This window comes from Culex quinquefasciatus, chromosome 3, assembly GCF_015732765.1.
Source record: "Culex quinquefasciatus strain JHB chromosome 3, VPISU_Cqui_1.0_pri_paternal, whole genome shotgun sequence".
Lineage (NCBI taxonomy): Eukaryota > Metazoa > Arthropoda > Insecta > Diptera > Culicidae > Culex > Culex quinquefasciatus.
Genome location: NC_051863.1, coordinates 18,484,246 through 18,506,244, shown reverse-complemented (window position 1 = coordinate 18,506,244; position 21,999 = coordinate 18,484,246). Strand labels below are relative to the sequence as shown.

General features: G+C 35.8%; 1 protein-coding gene across 1 annotated transcript; it reads right to left on the bottom strand.

The window, feature by feature from the left end:
* Nucleotides 1-2,033: 2,033 nt before the first annotated feature.
* On the bottom strand, nt 2,034-21,790 carry LOC6054417 (glycerol kinase). Its single transcript, XM_038263009.1, has 11 exons — nt 21,373-21,790; nt 20,957-21,296; nt 15,301-15,559; nt 14,693-15,237; nt 14,461-14,628; nt 8,941-9,032; nt 3,242-3,355; nt 3,082-3,173; nt 2,632-2,728; nt 2,419-2,564; nt 2,034-2,339 (listed from the first exon to the last, which is right to left on the bottom strand). Exons 2-11 carry the CDS (start codon nt 21,023-21,025, stop codon nt 2,245-2,247), a joined length of 1,677 nt encoding a protein of 558 aa, XP_038118937.1. The 5' UTR covers nt 21,026-21,296; nt 21,373-21,790; the 3' UTR covers nt 2,034-2,244.
* Nucleotides 21,791-21,999: the final 209 nt, after the last annotated feature.

Genomic DNA, 21,999 nt, shown 5'->3' with positions numbered 1-21,999 from the left:
TGATTTTGCATCAAAAAATGAAGTTGAAAAATTTTTGCGACCAATTTTTCGATTTTTTGAAAAAAATCAGTATTGATTCAAAAATTCATAACTCGCTCAAAGATTTTTTGCACAACCTTGAAATTTCTGAAAAGTTGGCATTTGATGCAAGGGGCTGGAAACTCTAATATTACTTAGGAATACTGAGTATACTAACGATATTCCAGTATACTTGTTAGTATACTAACCGAAAAGCAATAAACGGTTAGTATATTAAGATACTCTCAGTATATTGGTAAGTATACTGGAAATATGTAAAGGAAATAATAAGTAAACTAACATATATTTTGATATACTGGGTAACATAATAATTATAGCTCTAAGAGTTTCCAACCCCTTGATTTGATGTCCTCTAAAACATATCAAAAAATAATAAAAAAAGTGTTTTTTTTTGCAAATCAAGTTTTAGTGACAAAAAGTAAAATAAAAAATCACCAAAATTTTACCGTGCATCATTTTTTTCAGTGTAGTCCATATCAATACCTACAACTTTGCCGAAGATACCAAATCGATCAAAAAATTCCTTCAAAAGATACAGATTTTTGAATTTTCATACATCATTTTTGGCCAGCTGCCAAATTTGTATGGAAAATTATATGGACAAACTAATGATGCAAAATGGCTTCTTTGGGCATACCGAAGGCACCAAAAAAGGTTTCAATCGGATTAAAAAATACAAAAATTAAAATTTAAGAAAAAAGACCGATTTCGTAGAGAATTGCTCAAAACTAGTTAAAATGCATTTTCCTGCGTTTATACATTTAGCATGTTTGAACTACTCTGAAGACATTTTAAATTTTCAGAAAATACCAATGTACAGTCCCACGAAAAGTTTTTTTTTTGAGAAAAAAAATTTCCGTCAATACATCGATATTTTGAAAACTAATGATTGGAAAGCAACTGGACGCGTGTAAAATGCATTTTAAAAAACTTTTTTCAAGATAATTTATATTATTATCATTATTATCATTATTTGTATTATTCAACCTATAAAAATATCCTTTTAAAAAAACTATCAAACCTCCATCTCCATCGAAATCATAATCAACCATTCGCCTCCATCAATACTAGAAAATTTTAATTTATTTTTTCAAAAATCTCTCCTTCCTGTCCGGCGCAGGAGGGTGGTAAAAGCCCTGCGGTGGGTGGTGTCGTGCGGTTTCAGCTTCTAGGAGCTTGAGCTTTATTTTGTTCTCACCATGTTGTCGTCGTCGTCGTCGTCGGTCCTTGTCTCCGTCGTCATGTGACAGAGTCGGTCCTCGAGGCAAGAGGGGACACCATAGACAATTGGATGAAGCAAATTTTTGAAAATATTTTTTTTTGTTGTAATTTTTTTTCGAGCGAAATAATTTTTTTATTTGATAAAAATAATCGGTTTTGAGTAATTGTTGTTGAGTAAATTTATCTGTGATACAATATTTGGCACTTGTTATCAGTAGCTTGATTCTCACTCACTTTAACCGCACTCAAGAGAGGAAACCGGAGAATGAGTCTTCTTCGGAATGAGTAAGTGCCGTGCGGGATGAATTAGGACAGTGGGGTAAATGTGAACTAGTTCAGCAAATTTAGACTAACGAATATAAGATTCAGAGTTGAAGGATTCTTCGGATTTTTCGAGAGAAATGACAAACAGTTTGAAAGCAATAACTTCATTAAATTTTACACAATTTTAAAATAATTTTAAGTACAATTATTAAAATTTTCCGATTCGTAGCCTGCCTAACTAAAATAATTAAACAATAAAGCATATTTAAAAACATTCGTTTCGAATTCAATCACGATTGGTGTGTCCGTTTGAGCAAAACTGATAAACCTAATTCAACGTCTTAAAAATATGTTTGCCAATTTACAATTTGTTCCAGATTTGCGTTTGGCATACAGGATTAAATTACTTTGTAGTAGCTATTACTTCAGTGTAAACGTTTGACCATGGAATGAACCTTTCTATTGACGATTTCCCGGAGTTTTGTCTTTTGATTTTCTGTTGTCTGTTATCTATTGCAAGACGAGCTTCTAAAGCTGTGTGGAGGTATCTTGTGGTGCCGGAAGTGGAAGCCTTGTGCACTATTGAACCGGATTTTACAAGCTAATCTGTTCCTATTTTTTTAGAATACCGAATCAACAACTATCGAATAGTTAAAGCCGCAGAAATTAACAATTAAAAAAAAGCTGTAACAACATTTAAAATAACGTTGACAAAGTCTATCACCTCCGGCTGACCTGAGAAAACACCAGCATCACAAACGACGACAGCAGGAACAAACTGGCCGGAATCGACGCCAGCAGCGCGTATCGCTCGTCTGTGACAAAAAAAAAAAAGAAAAAAAAAATACATCAAAATTAGACATTGAACTTCAGGCGATAAGCGAGTTTACTCACCGGTCATGGCCTCGCTCTTCTTGGTCACGGCCCAGCCCAGGCTGCGCTGGACGGCCATCTTCCACTTGGTGTACCGCGCGTCCCGCTCCTCTTCCGTCGTCGTGGGCAGGAACGTTTCGTGGGTTGTTACGTGGCGTTGGGCGTTCCTGGTGAGAAATTGTAAAAAAAATGTAACAATTTTAAAATCAAATAAAAAATGCTTCCGAGACTCACCAACTCTCCGGTTCCAGGTCGTACAGGTTGATTCCGTTGGCCTGGGCCGCCGCCATCGCCGTGCCGAGTGCCGCCGGATCGCGAAACTCGGTCTTTACTGAAGGGACGAGGCGAGAAGTGAAGGTAGGAAATTAAACCAATCGATTACGTACGATGATCGAGTGCCAAAATAGCCATTAAGTAAGGGATCGCTACTAGTCACGTGCACAGACAAACAGGCGTAAATCTCGTTAAAATTTAACGGTCAATTTGAAAGATCTCAAACTCACCACGGTCGTTTCGAATTCACCACGGCTTGTTTGCACTGATTTGACAGTTGGTTGAAAATGTTCAAGCGTTCACAACAGAATTTTTAAATGGCTCTGGGAGATGTTAAAATGTTCAATGATTTACGTCTGTGTGTTTAGCTCGCTTTTTAAGTGAAAAAAATAAAATAAAATGGCAACTTACAAACTGGAATTCCACCCAGATCAGCCTGCAGTTGCATTAACAGCTTGTTATCAGTCATAATTCCGTCCGCGTGCAGTTTGTTAAGATTGATGCTAAAATATTAAGGCGAAAGATACAGTTATTACTCACTGTTTGTCACATAGGGCTTAACCGTACTTACCCGCAATCTTTCTTCATGGCCTCGATAATATCACGCGTTTGGAAGCAAACCGCCTCAAGGGCTGCCCGAATGATGTGGTGTTTCGTTGTGAAGCTGGTCAGCCCGCAAATGATGCTGCGTGGAAAGAAAATATTAAAAAAAATGTTAAAAAATGAACCATTCATAGGATTTGTGACTTGAATACTATCGGAAGTTAGTGGTGGGCAAAACCGCTCATTTCTGTGAGCCGCTCATTTTCGTTCGCTCATTTAAATGAGCGGCTCTTTTGAACGGCTCATCCGCTCATTTCGCTCAAAGTCAGAAAATAGACTGGAAGGAACTGAAGCATCTGCTCGAACGACCAATAGAGTGTCCATGAGTGTCACGCTTCGTATGCTTTTTGTTGATTGATAATTAAAAAATATATGTTTTCATCGCACTTATTCTGAACAGATTGGAGATCATCCATAAAACATAGAAAATCGTCGATTTGCTTTATCCTTTTTTGGAAAGCATTTCAAATATAAATATAAACGTTTTATATGAAAAAGAAGAAAAACATTGATCTCTGAAATCTACAAATATCGAAAACTTTTTTCATAGATAGATAAACAAAATTTGTTTGTTCAACAAACTTGAGTTTTCTTCAAAAGTTTCAAAAGTTTTTCAACCAAATTATTGCTTTCAATCGTTAAAAGTTATGAAAAGTAAGCTGAATTATCGTTTTGATAATTATCTTTCCATTATTTTGTGAAACAAAAGATTTAAGTTGGTGTTCAGTAACAGGCATATTTGAGGTAGCTTTTGCTGCACATGATAAAATACTATGGAAATGCAGTTTTTTGTTAAAAAGGACAACTTTGATTATAGCAAATGAATGATCAAAACAAGCGTCAAAAGAAGATCAGAAAAAAATGCATTAAGTAAACTATTGAGCAATTACCACAAAAGAGTACCAAGTTTGTGTGATGTGCTGTGGTAAATTACATTTTAAATCACAAACGGTCCAATACATGGATTAAAACCGCAAACTAGCATACGAACTATGTTCGAATGCGTGTAACAACTTCATGTATACATAACATTTGAGAAATGTATCGATATTTTCATAATGAGATCATGCAACATCGGGCGACAGTCAGCTGATTCAAAATCACAGGCGCCTCGACACGGGCTAGCAACAAGCATAAAGTGCGCCATAATGTTGGAACATGAGGCGACCGGTGAGAACCTAGTTTCCCCTCTTTTCTCCACCGCACCGTCACCACCAGCGCGTGGAAGAACGAACCGAACGAGAGCGAATGAGCGAGAGCGAAATAACGAATGAGTGAACGAAAACGACGCCGTTCGACGACGTCGACGACGGCGCGAGCGACGCTAATTAAGCGCTCCGTTCGTTCTTTCCGTTCATTCGCTCTCGCTCATTCGCTCTCGTTCGGTTCGTTCTTCGACTCGCTCTTTGATTTGACGGTTCTTTGAAAAGAACCGGTTCACAAAATGAACCGCCGCTCATTTTTTCTGAGCGGTCGCTCATTCGTTCTTTAGCTTGAGCCGGTTCATAAGAACGGTTCGCTCAATTAAGCCCATCTCTATCGGAAGTAGTAATTTTATGTAAATGTAAAACCGGTTGTTCGGAGATCACCACTTTAAAAAACAATTAGACTTACAAATAAATTTAAAAAAAAAAATACTCAAGTTGTATCACATTACGGAACGGGTCAAATATTCTTTTTTAGGTTTTTATTACTGGATCATTGAAAGTTAAATACAAAAAAATATTGAAAGAAGCAAGAGAAGTCATGTTTTTCGTAGAATAAAAAAAAAGTTAAAAAGGACCTCCTGGACAAAAGAAAAAAAATCGAAGATTAAATTTGTGCAGTTCATGGTTATTAAATCACCTTTTTTTGGATGTTTTTTTTTACAGTTTAAACGACGACGTCGTCGGTTTAAAATTATTTTAAATAGTTGAATGCAATGAAACGTTACATTTTTTTCTATTTTATATTTTTGCAATGAAATAAAACTCGTTTTTTTTTACTTCCGTGCATTGAGCATTTTGAATTCATGATTTATATTTTTCAACCTATTTTTTTGGACTACACTGAAAAAAAATTATACACGTTAAAAAAATTGGTGATTTTTTATTTAGCTTTTTGTCACTAAAACTTGATTTGCAAAAAAAAACACTATTTTTAATTTTTTTTTATTTTTTGATATGTTTTAGAAGACATCAAATGTCAACTTTTCAGAAATTTCCAGGTTGTGCAAAAAATCTTTGAGCGAGTTATGATTTTTTGAATCAATAATGATTTTTTCAAAAAATCGAAAAATTGGTCACACAAATTTTTTAACTTCATTTTTCGACGTAAAATCAAATTTGCAATCAAAAAGTTCTTTAGTGAAATTGTGATAAATTGCACCGTTTTCAAGTTAAATCCATTTTTAGGTGACTTTTTTGAAAATAGTCGCAGTTTTTCATTTTTTAAATTAGTGCACATGTTTGCCCACCTTTGAAAAAAAATATTTTTGAAAAGCTGAGAAAATTCTCTATATTTTGCATTTTTAAACTTTGTTGATACGACCCTTCGTTGCTGAGATAGTGCAATGCCAAGGGTAAAAAAACAGGAAAATTCATATTTTCTAAGCCTCACCCAAACAACCCACCATTTTCTAATGTCGATATCTCAGCAACTAATCGTTCGATTTTCGTTCGATGTTAATACATGAAACATTCGTGAAATTTTCCGATCTTTTCGAAAAAAATGTTTTCAAAATTTTTGAACCAAGACTAACATTTTAAAAGGGCGTAATATTGAATGTTTGGCCCTTTTGAAATGTTAGTCTTGGTTTAAAAAAATTGAAAATATTTTTTTTTTCGAAAAGATCGGAAAATTTCACAAATGTTTCATATTTTAACATTGAAAATCGGACCATTAGTTGCTGAGATATCGACATTAGAAAATGGTGTGTTGTTTGGGTGGGACTTAGAAAACATCAATTTTCCTGTTTTTAAACCTTTGCATGGCAATAGCTCAGCAACTAAGGGTCGTATCAACAAAATTCTAAAATGCAAAATATAGAGAATTTTCTCAGCTTTTCAAAAATATTTTTGGGCAAACATGTGCACTAATTTAAAAAAAATGAAAAACTGCGACTATTTTCAAAAAAGTCACCTAAAAATGGATTTAACTTGAAAACGGTGCAATTTATCAAAATTTCACTAAAGTACTTTTTGATTGCAAATTTGATTTTACATCGAAAAATGAAGTTGAAAAATTTTTGTGACCAATTTTTCGAATTTTTGAAAAAATCAGTATTGATTCAAAAAATCATAACTCGCTCAAAGATTTTTTGCACAACCTGGAAATTTCTGAAAAGTTGACATTTGATGTCTTCTAAAACATATCAAAAAATTAAAAAAAATTAAAGATAGTGTTTTTTTGCAAATCAAGTTTTAGTGACAAAAAGTTAAATAAAAAATCACCATTTTTTTACCGTGTATAATTTTTTTTCAGTGTAGTCCATATCCATACCTACAACTTTGCCGAAGACACCAAATCGATCAAAAGATACAGATTTTTGAATTTTCATACATCATTTTTGTATGGCCAGCTGCCAAATTTGTATGGAAAATTATATGTACAAACTAATGATGCAAAATGGCTTCTTTGAGCATATCGAAGGCACCAAAAAAGTTTCAGTCGGATTAAAAAATACAAAAATTAAAATTTAAGAAAAAAGACCGATTTCGTAGAGAACTGCTCATATGTCAAAATGCGAAACCATTTAGTTACTGAATATTAAGAGTTTTTTTTAAATGGTCCTTTCTTTTTTGCTTTTTGGGTGTTTTAAAAACCGCCTTGAATAAGGGGTGTTCAAAAACACCCTCTTTGAAAAAAAATAACAGTTCTTCTTTCCTATTCCAATTTTCCCTGTTGTTTTTTTATTTTTTTGAAGGGCTATCTCAATCTTTTTTTTTGTTTTTTTTTAATGTCAAGAAATGTTTCAGTTTGTAGTCCAAAATATTAAAAAAGGGTGGAGACAAAAATATTTAATTAAATTTGGATTGGCCATAGTATTATTATTTTTTTATATTAAAGAATATTGATTAAAAAAATAAAAGTACACATTTGGTGTGACGATACTCGGCGAAATCTGATCGATTCTATAAATTAAAGAAATAGCATTCCACATTCACCTCCCCTTGTCTGTGGCGTTTCGCCCTTGGCAATGCATCGCAATTTTGTAACGATTGAAATACGTCAGAAACGCGCGCGCGATCGCCTGCGACAAAACGATCGGCATGGGACGTGCCTTTGTCGTGACATCGTGTTTAGCCTTACAACTGTAAACAGTTCTAGTGAGTGTGAGAAAGAGAGAGAAAAAAAATAGTTACAATCGCTCGCCAGTCGTTAAGATAATCTAATTTGCTAAACACGATCACCGACGCAATATTTCCGTTAGAAGGCACGTGTTATTTTACTTGTTTGAATTTTAATTTTTGTTTTAAACTAATTATTTTCAATTTTCTACATACAGCATTCGTTTTTAGCAATCACTTTTTTATTTATTTTTTAAATATAGTTTTCCTAAGTTAAGTTAAAACCAGATAATTTCACTTGCATGCTCTAACACTGAAACAAATCACTCGTTTCAATTAATATCATTAATTTTATGATTACTCACTTTTCAACTATAGTCTTTTAATTAATGATCAGATAAACAACTTTTTAGTTATTTTCCCTGACGCACAGTAAAAACACAACCTGTCTGGTGAATCTCGGTCAAACGAATGCAATCGAAGAGTGCTCTTCCACTATCAACAGACCCCTCTGGTTTGGACGGATTGAACCATTAAAAACCGGCAAAAGCAAAAAAAAAAAGCTCACTCAAATTTTGATAACACCTTCGACAGTCAAAAAATCCCGCCAAGTTTAAAGTCCACATTTCTTTTTTATTAATATTTCGTGCGGACGTCATTGAAAGTTGCACCCAGCCCAAGATGAGAAAGGACACACGGGCCAATGTTATCAGTGTGTTTTTCTTGGAAATTTGTTGAATCGTTTAATGGTGACCATCAACCACAAACAATAAAGTGTCTAACGGAAACTCACCGCGGTGACCGACCGAAGCAAGGCGATGCTGCCTCGCGGGATTAAAGTTGGCGGCGAACTAAGCAGGCTGCGACTAAATCGCGCCTCTGCGCAATCCTGTTTTGATCTGACAACTTGCGTGGACTACTAGGATCGGGCGGGTCGAAACTAGGTAATCGCTAAATAGCATCACCAACGCTCTTTTTTTAATGGACAAATTAGCTAACAGCTTGCGAATGGATTGTAAAGAGCGGTTTGCAGACTTAATTGCATGCAGATTGCTTATCATGTCGTAAATGTCCTATCACCAGCTCGAAAATAAAACATGTACGACAATTGTCTTGTTGACAAATGTTTGATTTATAATGCGGCAAAAAAAGTGTTTCAGCTGGTCCAGGATGTACTAAAAATCATCCAATTGTCTGTGATGTCTGCATTCCAAAAGCGTGGCTTTCATTACTCGACTATGAGCAAGTGCTTCGTAAACCAGTTTGGCTCTCACGTGTGACCATAAATATGTTGCAGCAGTCTCCCTCTCAATCCTAACCGGTATATCTCAACAACTGTTATCAGTACGTTGGGATCACGTTTAATTGAAACCAGATTCCAGATTCAGTTGGTACTCACCCTCGGGCGTCCTTCCTCCAGTAGGGTGCGTAGAGGCCAGTAAAAGCAGGTACAAAGTAGACATCGCCCGTCGAGAAGACACTTCCGGCGATCTGTAAAAGATCAAAAAAGATTTACTGGAATGGTTAACTCCCTTTTTAAACATATTTTAACATAACAAACCAAAAATGACATCAAAACTTCATTATTTAGTATTAAAAAAAAAAGAACTCTGGCAAACAATAGATAACTGAATTAAACATTTTAAGTTAAAATTGTTTATTTTCTGATCTTTTTGAAAGCAAAATCAGACTTCAAATGTCGACGAAACAAGTTCTAGATACTGCCTAGATACAGATTCAAAGAATTCATGTTTGACTAAATTTTCAAAATTACACCCTTTTGGACTGTTAGAGTTGATTTCAAAATTAATAAAAAATCGAAAGGACCAGAAAATTTCACAATTATTTAATTTTTTAAAATTGGTTATAGGTTTCTGCGGTAATAGAAAATGAAAGCCTGTTTAAATAATACTTAAAAAAAACTAACTTAATCCACCTATGTGGTTGGAGCCTTCCTCACTCATTACCAACAATGGCTGATTTGATGGGGTTGTACACAAATTTCATCTATTTTTAGAACCGGAATAATAAAGTACATAAATATGACTTAAGTGACCATATCTCGAGACAGGGTTGCCAGGTCTTCAATTTTTTGGACTTGTTGGAATGGTTTTTCGATAACCTAACCAACGATGGGTCGGATAGTGGATCCAGACATAGTTTACATACATTTAAGTGAGATCCGGCTACAAAAAAGTTACATAAATGTCACTTAAGTGACCATATCTCAAGACAGGGTTGCCAGATCTTCAATGTTTTGGACTCGTTGGAAAGGTCTTTTGATAACCTAACCAACGATGGATCGGATGGTGGATCCGAATATAGTTTACATATATTTAAGTGAGATCCGGCATCAAAAAAGTACATAAATGTCACTTAAGTGACCATATCTCGAGACAGGGTTGCCAGATCTTCAATGTTTTGGATTTGTTGGAAAGGTCTTTTGATAACCTAACCAACGATGGATCGGATAGTGGATCCAGACATAGTTTACATACATTTAAGTGAGATCCGGTTTCCAAAAAGTACATAAATATCACTTAAGTGGACATATCTCCAGACAGGGTTGCCAGATCTTCAATGTTTTGGACTCGTTGGAAAGGTCTTTTGATAACCTAACCAACGATGGGTCGGAAGGTGGATCCGGACATAGTTTACATACATTTAAGTGAGATCTGGCTACAAAAAAGTACATAAATATCACTTAAGTGACCATATCTCGAGACAGGGTTGCCAGATCTTCAATGATTTGGACTCGTTGGAAAGGTCTTTTGATAACCTATCCAACGATGGGTCGGATGGTGGGTCCGGACATAGTTTACATACATTTAAGTGAGATCCGGATATATGTGAAAACACATTTTTATACATAACTTTTGAACTACTTATCGAAACTTCAATCTGTATAAAACTCGATCTATGGGACCCTAAACCAAGTCGAATGCAACAGGTTCGGGTCAAATCGGTTCAGCCAGTGCCGAGAAACATGAGCTAGTTTGTTGGTCACATACATACATACACACACACATACACACAGACATTTGTTCAGTTTTCGATTCTGAGTCGATATGTATACATGAAGGTGGGTCTACGACGTTTTTATACAAAGTTCATTTTAAGAGCAGGATTATAGCCTTACCTCAGTGAGGAAGGCAAAACTTCCATTTTCTTTTTTTACTCGCTGTATTTCTAAAAACGAAAAATTCTATCTTTAATGGTTCTTAGGCAATTTTATTGGAAACATTCTCAACTTTTCGAAAAAAAAAATCGGTTCAGGATAATAATGATAAAGTAGGGGAAATCTACCCATTTTAATCCTAATAAGCGGTCGTGTTTGAATGATGCTGGATAATCTAGAGTCTCCCTTGAATTTTACTAAAACCAAGTACACCAACGAGTAGAGCAAGTTTTTGTGAACATTTCTGTTTATTTTCACTTTCACTAAAAGTTATTCTATTTCTTTACCAAGCATTTAACAAAAAAATCCCAAGGGTATTCTAATCGAGGCGAATGCATTGGGCCACGCCCATTTTTCTAATATCGGCATAGTTCTTTTTCTTCCAACACTCTGTCGAGTGTTGCCATTTGCGCTGACAGTTCAAACGAACACTCACGAAAAGTGGCATTTATAGGGAAAGTTTCCTGGCATCGCTGGCTGTGCTGCTGGTGGTGTTGACGGCCAGCCTTTGTTCTTTTGCCTTCGTCTCTCGCTCGGTTTTCTTCAGCCTTCGAGTGGAATGCAAAGTGAAAATTGAAACGTCAAACGACTTGGCGCGTTTGTTTTTTGATGGCGCTTGCTAATTTATTACATTTTTCGGGATTATTCTTCAAGTGAGTGCCTTACTAATGATCAAAAGAACATGTTGCCGGTAGTTGGAAGCAATTTCATATCTTAAGCGCCGTGAAAAAGTAAGCGAAAGTGAAAAGTTAATTTTGGCGATATTCATTAAGCGTTTGAGGGATTCTCGTGTGTGTCACTGTGTGTGCCAACAAAATGATGAGAAGTGGTCTCGCAAATTACAATTTATGATCAAAAGTGCATTAAATGTGATCTTTTTGGCCAGTAAGTGGCATACATTTGCGTGCTTACTCGAGGCGGTGCTGTTGCTGGTAAGTTTATAGCCCAAATAGTATTTTTGGAGCTTTAATCGAGCATCAAACTCTCCATATGACGAAGATAGGTGTTTGATTGGAAAGGGTAGATTTCCCCTACTTTTCGATTGCAAATTTGATATTACGTTAAAATCTGAAATCAAAAAAATGTTTCGAGAAAAATTTATATTTCTCCAATTTTTTTAAAGGAAGTCATAAGGCCATTTCAACATAAACATTGAAAAATATTTGCTCTAGCCTAACTCGGCGGCTTTTCAATGGCTCAAAAATTGTAGTTTTTTTTTGTCTCCAAAACATAAATATAAAAAATAATTATAAAAAAGTGTGGATTTTGGGAAATTGTTTTTATTTTTGTTAAAAAAATACTTAATAAAAAAATCGGCAGCATTTTTTTTCTGTGTTCCACCTTAACAGTCCTCATTAATATCTACAACTTTACACTATTCTGATCAAAAAGTAATTTTGCATCATCAGTTTTTCCATCCAATTTAACGACACACAAAATGGGTATGTGAAAATTCAAAATAGGATTCTCTGATCGTGTTGGTGTCTTCGACAAAGCCGTTGCTTATGATAAAACCTTTCCAGAAAAAATAAGAATACGAAAAAAAAATCACATTTCACATTTTTGTTTTTTTTTTAAATTTCCAAAAAAAAAGTACTTTTTTGATATTCAATTTTTTTTTACTAGAATACTATAATAATAGCATATTTTGCGGTAGAGTACTCGAGCTAAACATTTAAAAAATATTTTTCGGAAAAAATATTGTCAAACTGAATTTTGAAAATAAATTTGAGATGCGAAAACAAATATGCAATCAAAAATTATTTCACATCAAGTGCACCTTTTTCAAGTTATAAGCTTTTCAAGGTAAAAGTTTTAGATTTTTTTGGTTTTTTAGCAAATTAAAAATATTTTATCAAGAAAAGGCAATCCTATATAATACATTTTGGAAAAGCTGAAAAAAAAAAACCATTCCAACTAGTTTTTTGAGTGGTGTTGATCGGACTGGTTGCTAAGATACATTTTTTTTAGTTTAAATTTAATGAAAAATTCGTTTTTTTTTTCAGTGCCATCTGATTGGCCTTAATTTTTCGTCTCGCGATGTCTCGGAAACAATTGGTTAAAAAATTAAGCTGTTGTTAAATTTTCTGATTTTTTCAACCAAAATAATGTTAACAAAATTTGAATGTATCGTTTTTTTTGGGATTTTATATTTTTGTAAAAGTCAAATATAAAAATCGAGAAAATCATATTTCAGATCAAAGACCTTTTTATTTTTTTGTTTCAAATTTCTAAGAATTGATTTTGTTTGGAAAATTTCAAAATCAAATTGAAGTTGTTTCTAGCAAATATTTTCTTTAAAAAAATATAATTCAATTTAAAAAAAATAATTGATGGTAACCCGATTTTTTCAATTTTTCTAAGAAACTTGGTTTGCCGAAAATGCATGTAAATATGAAGATATTTCAACAACACTTAAAACATGGCATCAAATTTGTTCTGTTCTTGGGGTAAAATTAATCAAAGAATCGGAAAATGCAGTAAATTTTCCGAATAAAAAAAATTTCGGTAAAAAACATGATTAAAACCATCTGTGTTCATTTTTGTCATTTTAATCACTAGCGTGTACAAGGTGGGGCAACTGCCCCATCATCCTCAGAAATTTGTTCTAATTTTAGTCAGGGGGTGTCCATAAACGACGAAATTTTCTAAACGTCCATATAATTGGGTCCTAAAATGAAGCTTAGATTGCTGATATTATTGTTTACAGCGATAAAGCTTATTTTTTCTGAGTACAATGATCCTTTGTACAAGCACAAAGAGTTTAAAATGGATTTTTAAATCAATTTTGAAAAATTAACCTCGCGGTCCTTCTTGACAGAAAAGCTCCTACTTGACAGCTCGTTCCAAGGGGAGCATAGTTGATCCATCGAAAAAATGTTGTCTTGTCAAAAAAAATTTTTGCATTAAAATGAAAAAAAGTGATCAGAAATGGTTATTAATCGTGTTTTTTACCGTTGTACATAAAAATTGACATAGGACTTTAGTACCCAATTGCCCCACCTTCCTCGAGGGGCTTGGCACGCTACTGATTTTAATGCAAAAAAAATAAATTGACAAGACAACATTATTTCGATGGATCAACTATAATTCCCGAGCTGTCAAGTAGGACCTTTTCTGTCAAGAAGGGCCTTAAAGTAAATATGAATTTAAAATTCGTGATTAAAAGCTCAAAAATTCCGACAGATGGCGTAAAACATCGAAGAATGACGATTCAAATTTTCGCTGTTCGGTTACATAGGAATGCAAACTTAAAATTGAATTTACAGCTCTTAGAACAACTTTTGAGAAAAAGTTCAAGTAGTACGAGTTTAAACTTTTTGCCCTTTATAAATTAACGCAATAAAAATATTTGAAAATAAAAATAATTTTGAAAAAATAATATTGTTCAAAATGATTGAGCATCAAAAGTTAACAAAGTATCAGCTCGAATTTTTGCTCAAAAATTGTTTTGAACGCTGGAATTTAACAAAACAGAATTCGCATACATAACCTCAAAGGGCGGAAATTTCAATCGACATTCTTCGCTCTGTTCTGCTACTCAACACTAGGTGTCGCATGTCGTTTAGCTTATGAATGCCAATCAATTTTAATTCTTTTGCGGTCGTTCAACGAGTCGTTGTACTCAAAAAATAAGCTTTATCGTTGTGAACAATAATATCACAAATTTAAGCTTAATTTAAGGACCCAATTTTTGTTAATAACGTTATTTTTTAACAACGTTTTCTTTGCAGAACTTACCGCCTCCGAATCGGTTGGAATGTCCTTCAGCAGTCCCAGGTTCTCCTTGAGCCACTTCATTGCGACGCCGGCCACCGCCACGGACCCTTCCAGCGCGTACACCGGCGGTCGGTCCGGTCCCATCTGGTAGGCCACCGTCGTGACCAGGCCGTGCGTGGAATGTACACACTGTTGAAGTAAGTTGGAAGTTATGATTTGTTTGGTATTCCTTCAGCAAACATTTAGAACTTACCCTCGTTCCCGTGTTGTACAGCAGGAAGCACCCCTTCCGGTAGGTGTTTTTGGCCTGTCCCTCCCGCATGCACCGCTGTCCCACCAGGCTGGCCTGCTGGTTGCCGAGAATCGCACTGATCGGAATACCGTCCAGCACGCTTTCGCTCTTGATCCGGCCGTAGATCTCCGACGAACTGCGAATCTCCGGCAGCATATCCACGTGCAGCGAAAAGGTCTTGATCAGCAGCGGATCCCAGTGCAGCGTTTCGATGTTCATCAGCAGCGTGCGTGATGCATTCGTGACGTCCGTTATGAACGCGCCCCCGTCGATGCCACCGGTCAGGTTCCAGACGAGCCACGTGTCGATCGTCCCGGCGTAGCATCGCTTCTCGCGGCATGCCTTTCGCACCTCCCGGATGTTCTCCTTGAGCCAGTTTAGTTTGAGCGCGGAAAAGTAGGGCGAAACGGGCAGACCCGCGATCGACCGGAAGTGGTTGTGGTTCTGATCGGGCAGCCGGGCCAGCACCTTGTCCACGGTGGAATTTGTTCGAATGTCGTTCCAAACTGCGATTGCGATAAGAGAATCGTTAGATAAGAATCAGAGCTTAAAACCTTTGAGCGGTTTACCGATAGCATTGTGAAGGGGTTCGCCGGTATTTTTATCCCACACGACGGTCGTTTCGCGCTGGTTCGTGATACCGATCGACGCGATATCCTTCACCTGGTAACCGTGCTGCTCCAGCTGGAGACACACCTCCACCATGCAGAGCCGGACACCCTCTAGAATTTCGACCGGGTTTTGCTCAACCCAGCCATCGCGGGGCGTTATCTGGGTGATTTTTACCTCATGCACGAACAGTTCCTCGAGGTCGGGCAGTTTGAACACCTGGTGGGAGGAAATGGATTTATTTTATATTGGTTGGAACAAGCATGACCGTGCGTCTCCACGGATGTCTTTTTATGCTGAAAATATCGAATAAAAATAACAGTACTTAGATGTCACAGTTCAGGCTGAACCAATCCAATGATTATTTTTAGATAATTATTGAACAATTGAGTTAGTCTCACTGCTATAATCCTGCTCTGAAAATGAACTTAATCACATAACGCTCGTAGACCCAACTACACGTACACCTAGGGATTCAGAATCGAAAACTTAACAAACGTCTGTATATCTGTGTGTGTCCGTGTTGTTTCCAAAACAGTTAAAAACCAAATAAAAAATATTTTCGGTTCTTTTGTATGACCCATATTTGGTTAGAAGTGAGTAAGGCACTAAACCAGGTGGATGAAGTCTTTTTTAAGATCATGAAATCATAATCTTGATGGCAAATACTTCTCCCAAAAGTTGCCTTCCCAAGTAACATTTTAGGTTTTATCAAAACTGTCACAACCGCCATAAAACCTATCTGCCAAAAGCAACATTACAACCACTTAGTCGTAACAAACTCCCCAAAACCTCGGTAAACCCCACATTAAACCCAAAAGGACATAGGATTTCAAGGCTTTACAACTGAGTCCTAACAACCTCCTTAAAGCCTTAATAAAACCTTTGTTAAAACCTTGTTAGGAGTTAGGGAAAAATGACATTTCATACGTTTTTATGAGTCTTGTATGTATTTGAACCCCCGCCTTGGCAGGACTTGGCCATGACCACAGTATATTTCAACTGAACCTTTAAAGCGAATACCTTTCTCTGGCTAACGAAATTGTACATACATAGATCGGTAATGCAGATGACTCGGGCCAGGCAATCCACGACTCCCTCGTCCAGTTCGTAGGGGAATGGCGTCGCTATTTTTAGACCACGTTTTCCACTTTTTCTCCATCGAAACCGACTACTTTATCGACTTCATTTTGCTGGGCGAAATAGGACGCCGTCTATTGGCATTCATAAGCTAAAAGACATGCGACACCTAGTGTTGAGTTAAATTCCAGCGTTCAAAACAACTTTTGAGCAAAAATTCGAGCTGATACTTTGTTAACTTTTGATGCTCTATAATTTTAATCAATATTATTTTTTCAAAATTATTTTTTTTCCAAATTTTTTTTATTGCGTTAGTTTATAGAGGGCAAAAAGTTTACACTCGTACTAATTGAATTTTTTCTCAAAAGTTGTTCTAAGAGCTGTAAATTCAATTTTAAGTTTGCATTCCTATATAACCGAACAGCGAAAATTTGAATCGTCATTCTTCGATGCTTTGCGCCATCTACCGGAATTTTTGAGCTTTTAATCGCGAATTTTTAGACGATGACTCAGCACTTTTCCACTCTTGCACTAAAAAAACAGATGGCAGCACGATGTAACGCCACGTCCCTTTTGAGCCACAGAGCCGGTACAATATTACTGTTTTGGTACTTTTAAAAAACTACAAAGTATGAATTTATGATTGTTTCTGAAGTTTTTTCTGATCTAAGGTCCCAAATATTAAAATTTTATTTAAACCTTTAGGGTACTTGAAATGACAAAAGGGCGTCCAAATTTCCCGGGTATTGAATTTCCCGGGAAACGGGAAACATATTTTTGGAATCCCGGGAATTCCCGGGATCCCGGGAAATTTTTGAAACAGTCATAACATCTATGTTTTCATTATATTTGTTATGTTTTTCAAGCTCAAAATTATAGAATTAGCTTAATCATTTTAATTGGTGATAATGCATACTTCAATTTAACTAAGGAAGACAGTTTTTAAAAAGCTTAAATGAAATTAAAATATGTTTTTTGTTCTTTGTTATGCTTTGGATTTTAAATGAACTACAATGTGATTCAGATTAAATGAGTCTTATATAAATGTATTTAAAAAAAAACAAGTAACGACAACAAATAAAATGACCACAATCAATGTAAAATTTTAGATAAATTTTTGAATTTCATATTTTATACAATAAAAGATTATGCAACAAGTGGCAAAAAAAAAAAAGATTATTTCGTGCATTAATCGGATAAATCTCAATTGCTTTTTTAAAATGTCCAATGTCGGAAACTCTTGGCGCATTGGTTGTTTTGAAAGAGTAATCAAGTTTATCAGCAAGTTGCTTACAACATTTTTTGCAATCCCGAATAAACGTTTTTGAATGGAATTTTTGCAAACATTTATGTGTTAAATAAATTCACATTTGAAATTTAACAAAATATAAAAATGTTACTTGTTGATACTAGTGCTAAAAAGTACAACTTTCACAAAAGATTTTTTGCAAAAAAAAACATATTTTCATTTGTACTAATTTGCTTCGCATGCCGATGATTGATGAAAAATAGTTCGATTTGATTTTGATATTTTAATCTATTAAAAATATATAAAATCAAAAAACATTAAAATGCGCTAGGCATTTTGCAGATCATTAAACTAAAATTTTAACAGTTTTCCGAAGTAAACCAAATTAATGCTGATATATGCCGAATAAAAATTATAATGCTTAAAAATTATTGTCGATTATGAGGTATTTAACTGTTCATCTATTTCCACAACCAAATCTGAATTTCCAGACCAAAATTTGTGTTTTATTAAATTACGGGAATTCCCGGGACAAATTATAAAAATCCCGGGATTCGGGAATTATCGGTTTTGAAAAAAATCCCGGGAATTCCCGGGATGGACATACAAGTTTTTCTCGTTGTCATCCCTCATTTCTCAACTCACGATTCGCGATTAAAAGCTCAAAAATTCCGACAGATGGCGCAAAGCATCGAAGAATGACGACTCAAGTTTTCGCTGTTCGGTTACATAGGAATGCAAACTTAAAATTTAATTTACAGCTCTTAGAACAACTTTTGAGAAAAAATTCAAGTATTACGAGTGTAAACTTTTTGCCCTCTATAAATAAATTACCGCAATAAAAAAATTGAAAAAAATTTTTTTTGAAAAAATAATATTGTTTAAAATGATAAAGCATCAAAAGTTAACAAAGTATCAGCTCGAATTTGTGCTCAAAAGTTGTTTTGAACGCTGGAATTTACCAAAACAGAATTCGCATACATAACCTCAAAGGGCGGAAATTTCAATCGACATTCTTCGCTCTGTTCTGCTACTCAACACTAGGTGTCGTATGTCGTTTGGCTCTTGAACGGCAATATTTCGGAAACTATTTGTTAATTATTCAATGTATAAAATATTTTTTTTTGGTGGAATTTTCGTTTTTTTCAGTATATATTGAAAAAAAAAACCCAACGTTTCAAAATTTCAAAAATAAATGTATTTGAATTATCGCGAGTTGAAGGATGAAAGAAGAAAAATAAGATGACACTGAGAATAACTCATTTTTCACAAAATATAAACTGTATCTCATCAACCAGCAGTCCAAACAATATCAAAAGGGAAATTGTAGGAAAATATCTGTTTAATTTCAAATTGCAAAAAACTGAACATTTTCAAAAAAATCACCTTAATGTGCCATAATACACTTTTGTGTAAAATCATATTCAATAGCAAATTTGATTTTACATCTAAACACGATTTTTGAAATCTTGTTTGACAATAATTTATTTTTTTCTAATTTTTTATTCAAAGGTTACAATTTTTTAAAAGTTAATAACTCGAGATAAGAAGCCGAATATAAAATCGGGATTTTTTTGGGAACAAATCAGCCCCCTATGGAAAAATTTTACGTAGAAAATTGAGAAATATTCCATTGGTGAAAATTGAAGTCTCCAGAAAATGCATGTTTTTCACATAATAAATGGCTGCGCAAGGCATGGTCAAAGCATTGATCGTCGACTATTTTTTTTTTCAATATTAAATAAACTCAAATTTACTTGCAAATTTATATAATTTTGTTTTGTCTAAATTGGACATTTTTAAACTCTGTGTGTGTGTGTGCAACCAACCAAACGGGACCACGCGGTCGCTTCTTACAAATTGAGTTGTTTCCATGTATTTATATTTTACATTCTATACATGCAAATAACTCGCATAGGCATTTGGCAAGTGTTAGCTCTGCCGAGCTTCGGTGACCCATTTCTACGCAGGCTAGCCGTGCGCGAGGTACTTCAGCTTGAATCGACAAGCCCCGCCCTAAAGAACGTTTGCATCAATCGGATTCAAACGTTATTTAGCACTTCCGAGTCCTTGTTAAATGGACAAAGACCCAGCACGTATATAGTTTGTAGTAGTAGTATTCCTAATTCTACCAATCCAAAGGACGGGGGATCGAACCCCGGTTCGAGTGACTTTAATGTTTCGTTCATGTTAAGAGTTTCAAAATTCATATTTCCTGATCTTTCTCGTTTGGAGCAGATGGGAATCGAACCCAGGATCATTCGCTTACAAAGCGAACACCGTAACCAGTCAGTCACGGCTGCTCCATATTTCCAATTGGAAGTTTCTCACCCGAAAAGCAGCATCATCCGTCAAACCGGCAGCGATTACATTCACTATTTCGTCACGAATCCGGCGACTTCTCGAGCCGCCTGCATTTTGAGCCGCTCAGAAATCGAGCCGTCAATCTTAGCAAACGTTGCCTAATCCCGCCCCCTTCACTCACTACTCAACTCCTTCAACATTTTCCTCAGCAATTTTCACAACTTTACAACCATACAAACTTGGAAAATCCACCCATTTTCTCTGTATCCCTGTATCGGCAGAAATTTCTGACCGAAATATAACAAATGGATTCAAAAAACTCCGTTCGGTGACCGAGATTTCTCTTCAAAGTGTCACTTCTTCACAACACCCAAATCACATGAAAACCTGCAAAAATCCGTCTGAATTCTTGTACCACTCAAAACACTACACTACCGAAAGAACTTCTCACGGAACTGTCCCGCCGGAAAGTCTAAAAATCGCGAACCGTAAAACGTCGCGATGAAAAATTCGAAACGAAGAGAAACCAAAAAACGCGGAGCGCAAATTCTTGTCAACCAACCGCGACCAAGGATTGCTGCGATCCCTCGTCTAAATTGGACATTTTTAAACTTCTCGCTAATTATTATCTTTATGTTGGTCCGACAAAAAGGTAAGGCTGTTGCAGTAGGATAAGATACTATAGAAATCGTTTTTGCACTTTAGCAAAATATGTACAACCATCGCTCAAAATGCTTCTATCACTTCGACGTCACACCTCAGATTTTTCCCCTTGCGTCAGCAAATCACTTGAAAACAATGGCATTCATAATAACTAATCACGAGCAAAGTCTTGAGGCATTTAATGCCCTGATTACAAAATTTACGTAGAGCTTTGAAAAATCGTTATCTGATTGAATGTTAAGCATAGATGAGATTTAATTAAAAAAAAGTTTTTATATAAATAAAAAAAAGTTATTCTCTATTCTAAGACTTGAACCTACCGCAAAGCGTGCAATGTTAGTCCCCTCATCGATGACACCAATCAGCTTGCTGCGCTCGGTCGAACCCATCTCGCGTGTTTTTTTTTTTTTTCCTTCTTCTTCCTTAAAACCGCTCAGTCGCTAGTCACAGTCACACCCACGTCCCGCACAGCCTCCTTAGGTCCAGTCGCGGGGAAATACTGGCGCTTACTCACTCGGAGATAAAAAAAACTTTAACTTGTGATAATTTCCGCGTTTAAAAAAAATCAGAATGTCAACTCGATGTTTTGCTCGCCACGTTCTGTCGCACACGTTGCATAATTCGGCCTACTACTGCGCGCGGCTTGGACTAGGATATTCTCTGTGAATGAAAAAAAAAGAATAAACTTTAGAGAAAAACTCACTCACGAATACATCAATGGACTTAAGCGGCTTACCCTGCAGCTGTTTACTATTGAGTGAGGCTCGCCGTGAACCGTATCGCTCGGTGTCAGCCGTGGTACTAAACTAGTAGAAGCCACTAGCCGTGCTATGCGACATGATTACGATTACGAGGGGGATTTGTTTACAGCGCTGAACTTGGGCGTACAACCCAGAGTGATTAATTGCCCAGACCAGCCCCAGGCGATCCAGTGCGATAAGGCGACACACTGATAAGGGAGAGGGCCACCGTGTGCAGGTTCTACCGGTCCATTACTGATCGATTTTTTTTCTTTCAACACTTTCTGATAAAATAAAGAGGTGCACTTTGAACCTCTGATACGAACCACAGTCCGGTCACCTGTGTGATGTGCACAAAACTGGTGTTATATTATTGCTCGAACGCGCACACGACACACCGCAGTGAAGCGGTTGACGTTTTTTTTTTAGGTTAGGAAAAAATAGGCGGTTGCTAAAATCGTTCCTGAAATGAGAACCGCCCGTGGAGATGCTCTAATGGGAGTTATTTCTAATTAGATTAAAAACAATCATAATTATACATAAGAACTACGCAAACAATACGGCAGTCAAAATTAATAAACGAATAAATTATGAAGTAAATAAATAATGTGTGAAAAACAATA

What these genes read in the sequence shown, in the direction of transcription:
- LOC6054417 (XM_038263009.1), bottom strand. Translation starts at nt 21,025, where the DNA reads ATGGGTTCGACCGAGCGCAGCAAGCTGATTGGTGTCATCGATGAGGGG. An exon ending in GCCATGAAGAAAGATTGCGG is followed by an intron (nt 3,174 to 3,241) that starts GTAAGTACGGTT and finishes TTAATATTTTAG; the next exon opens with CATCAATCTTAACAAACTGC. An exon ending in GAAGAGCGAGGCCATGACCG is followed by an intron (nt 2,340 to 2,418) that starts GTGAGTAAACTC and finishes TTTTTGTCACAG; the next exon opens with ACGAGCGATACGCGCTGCTG.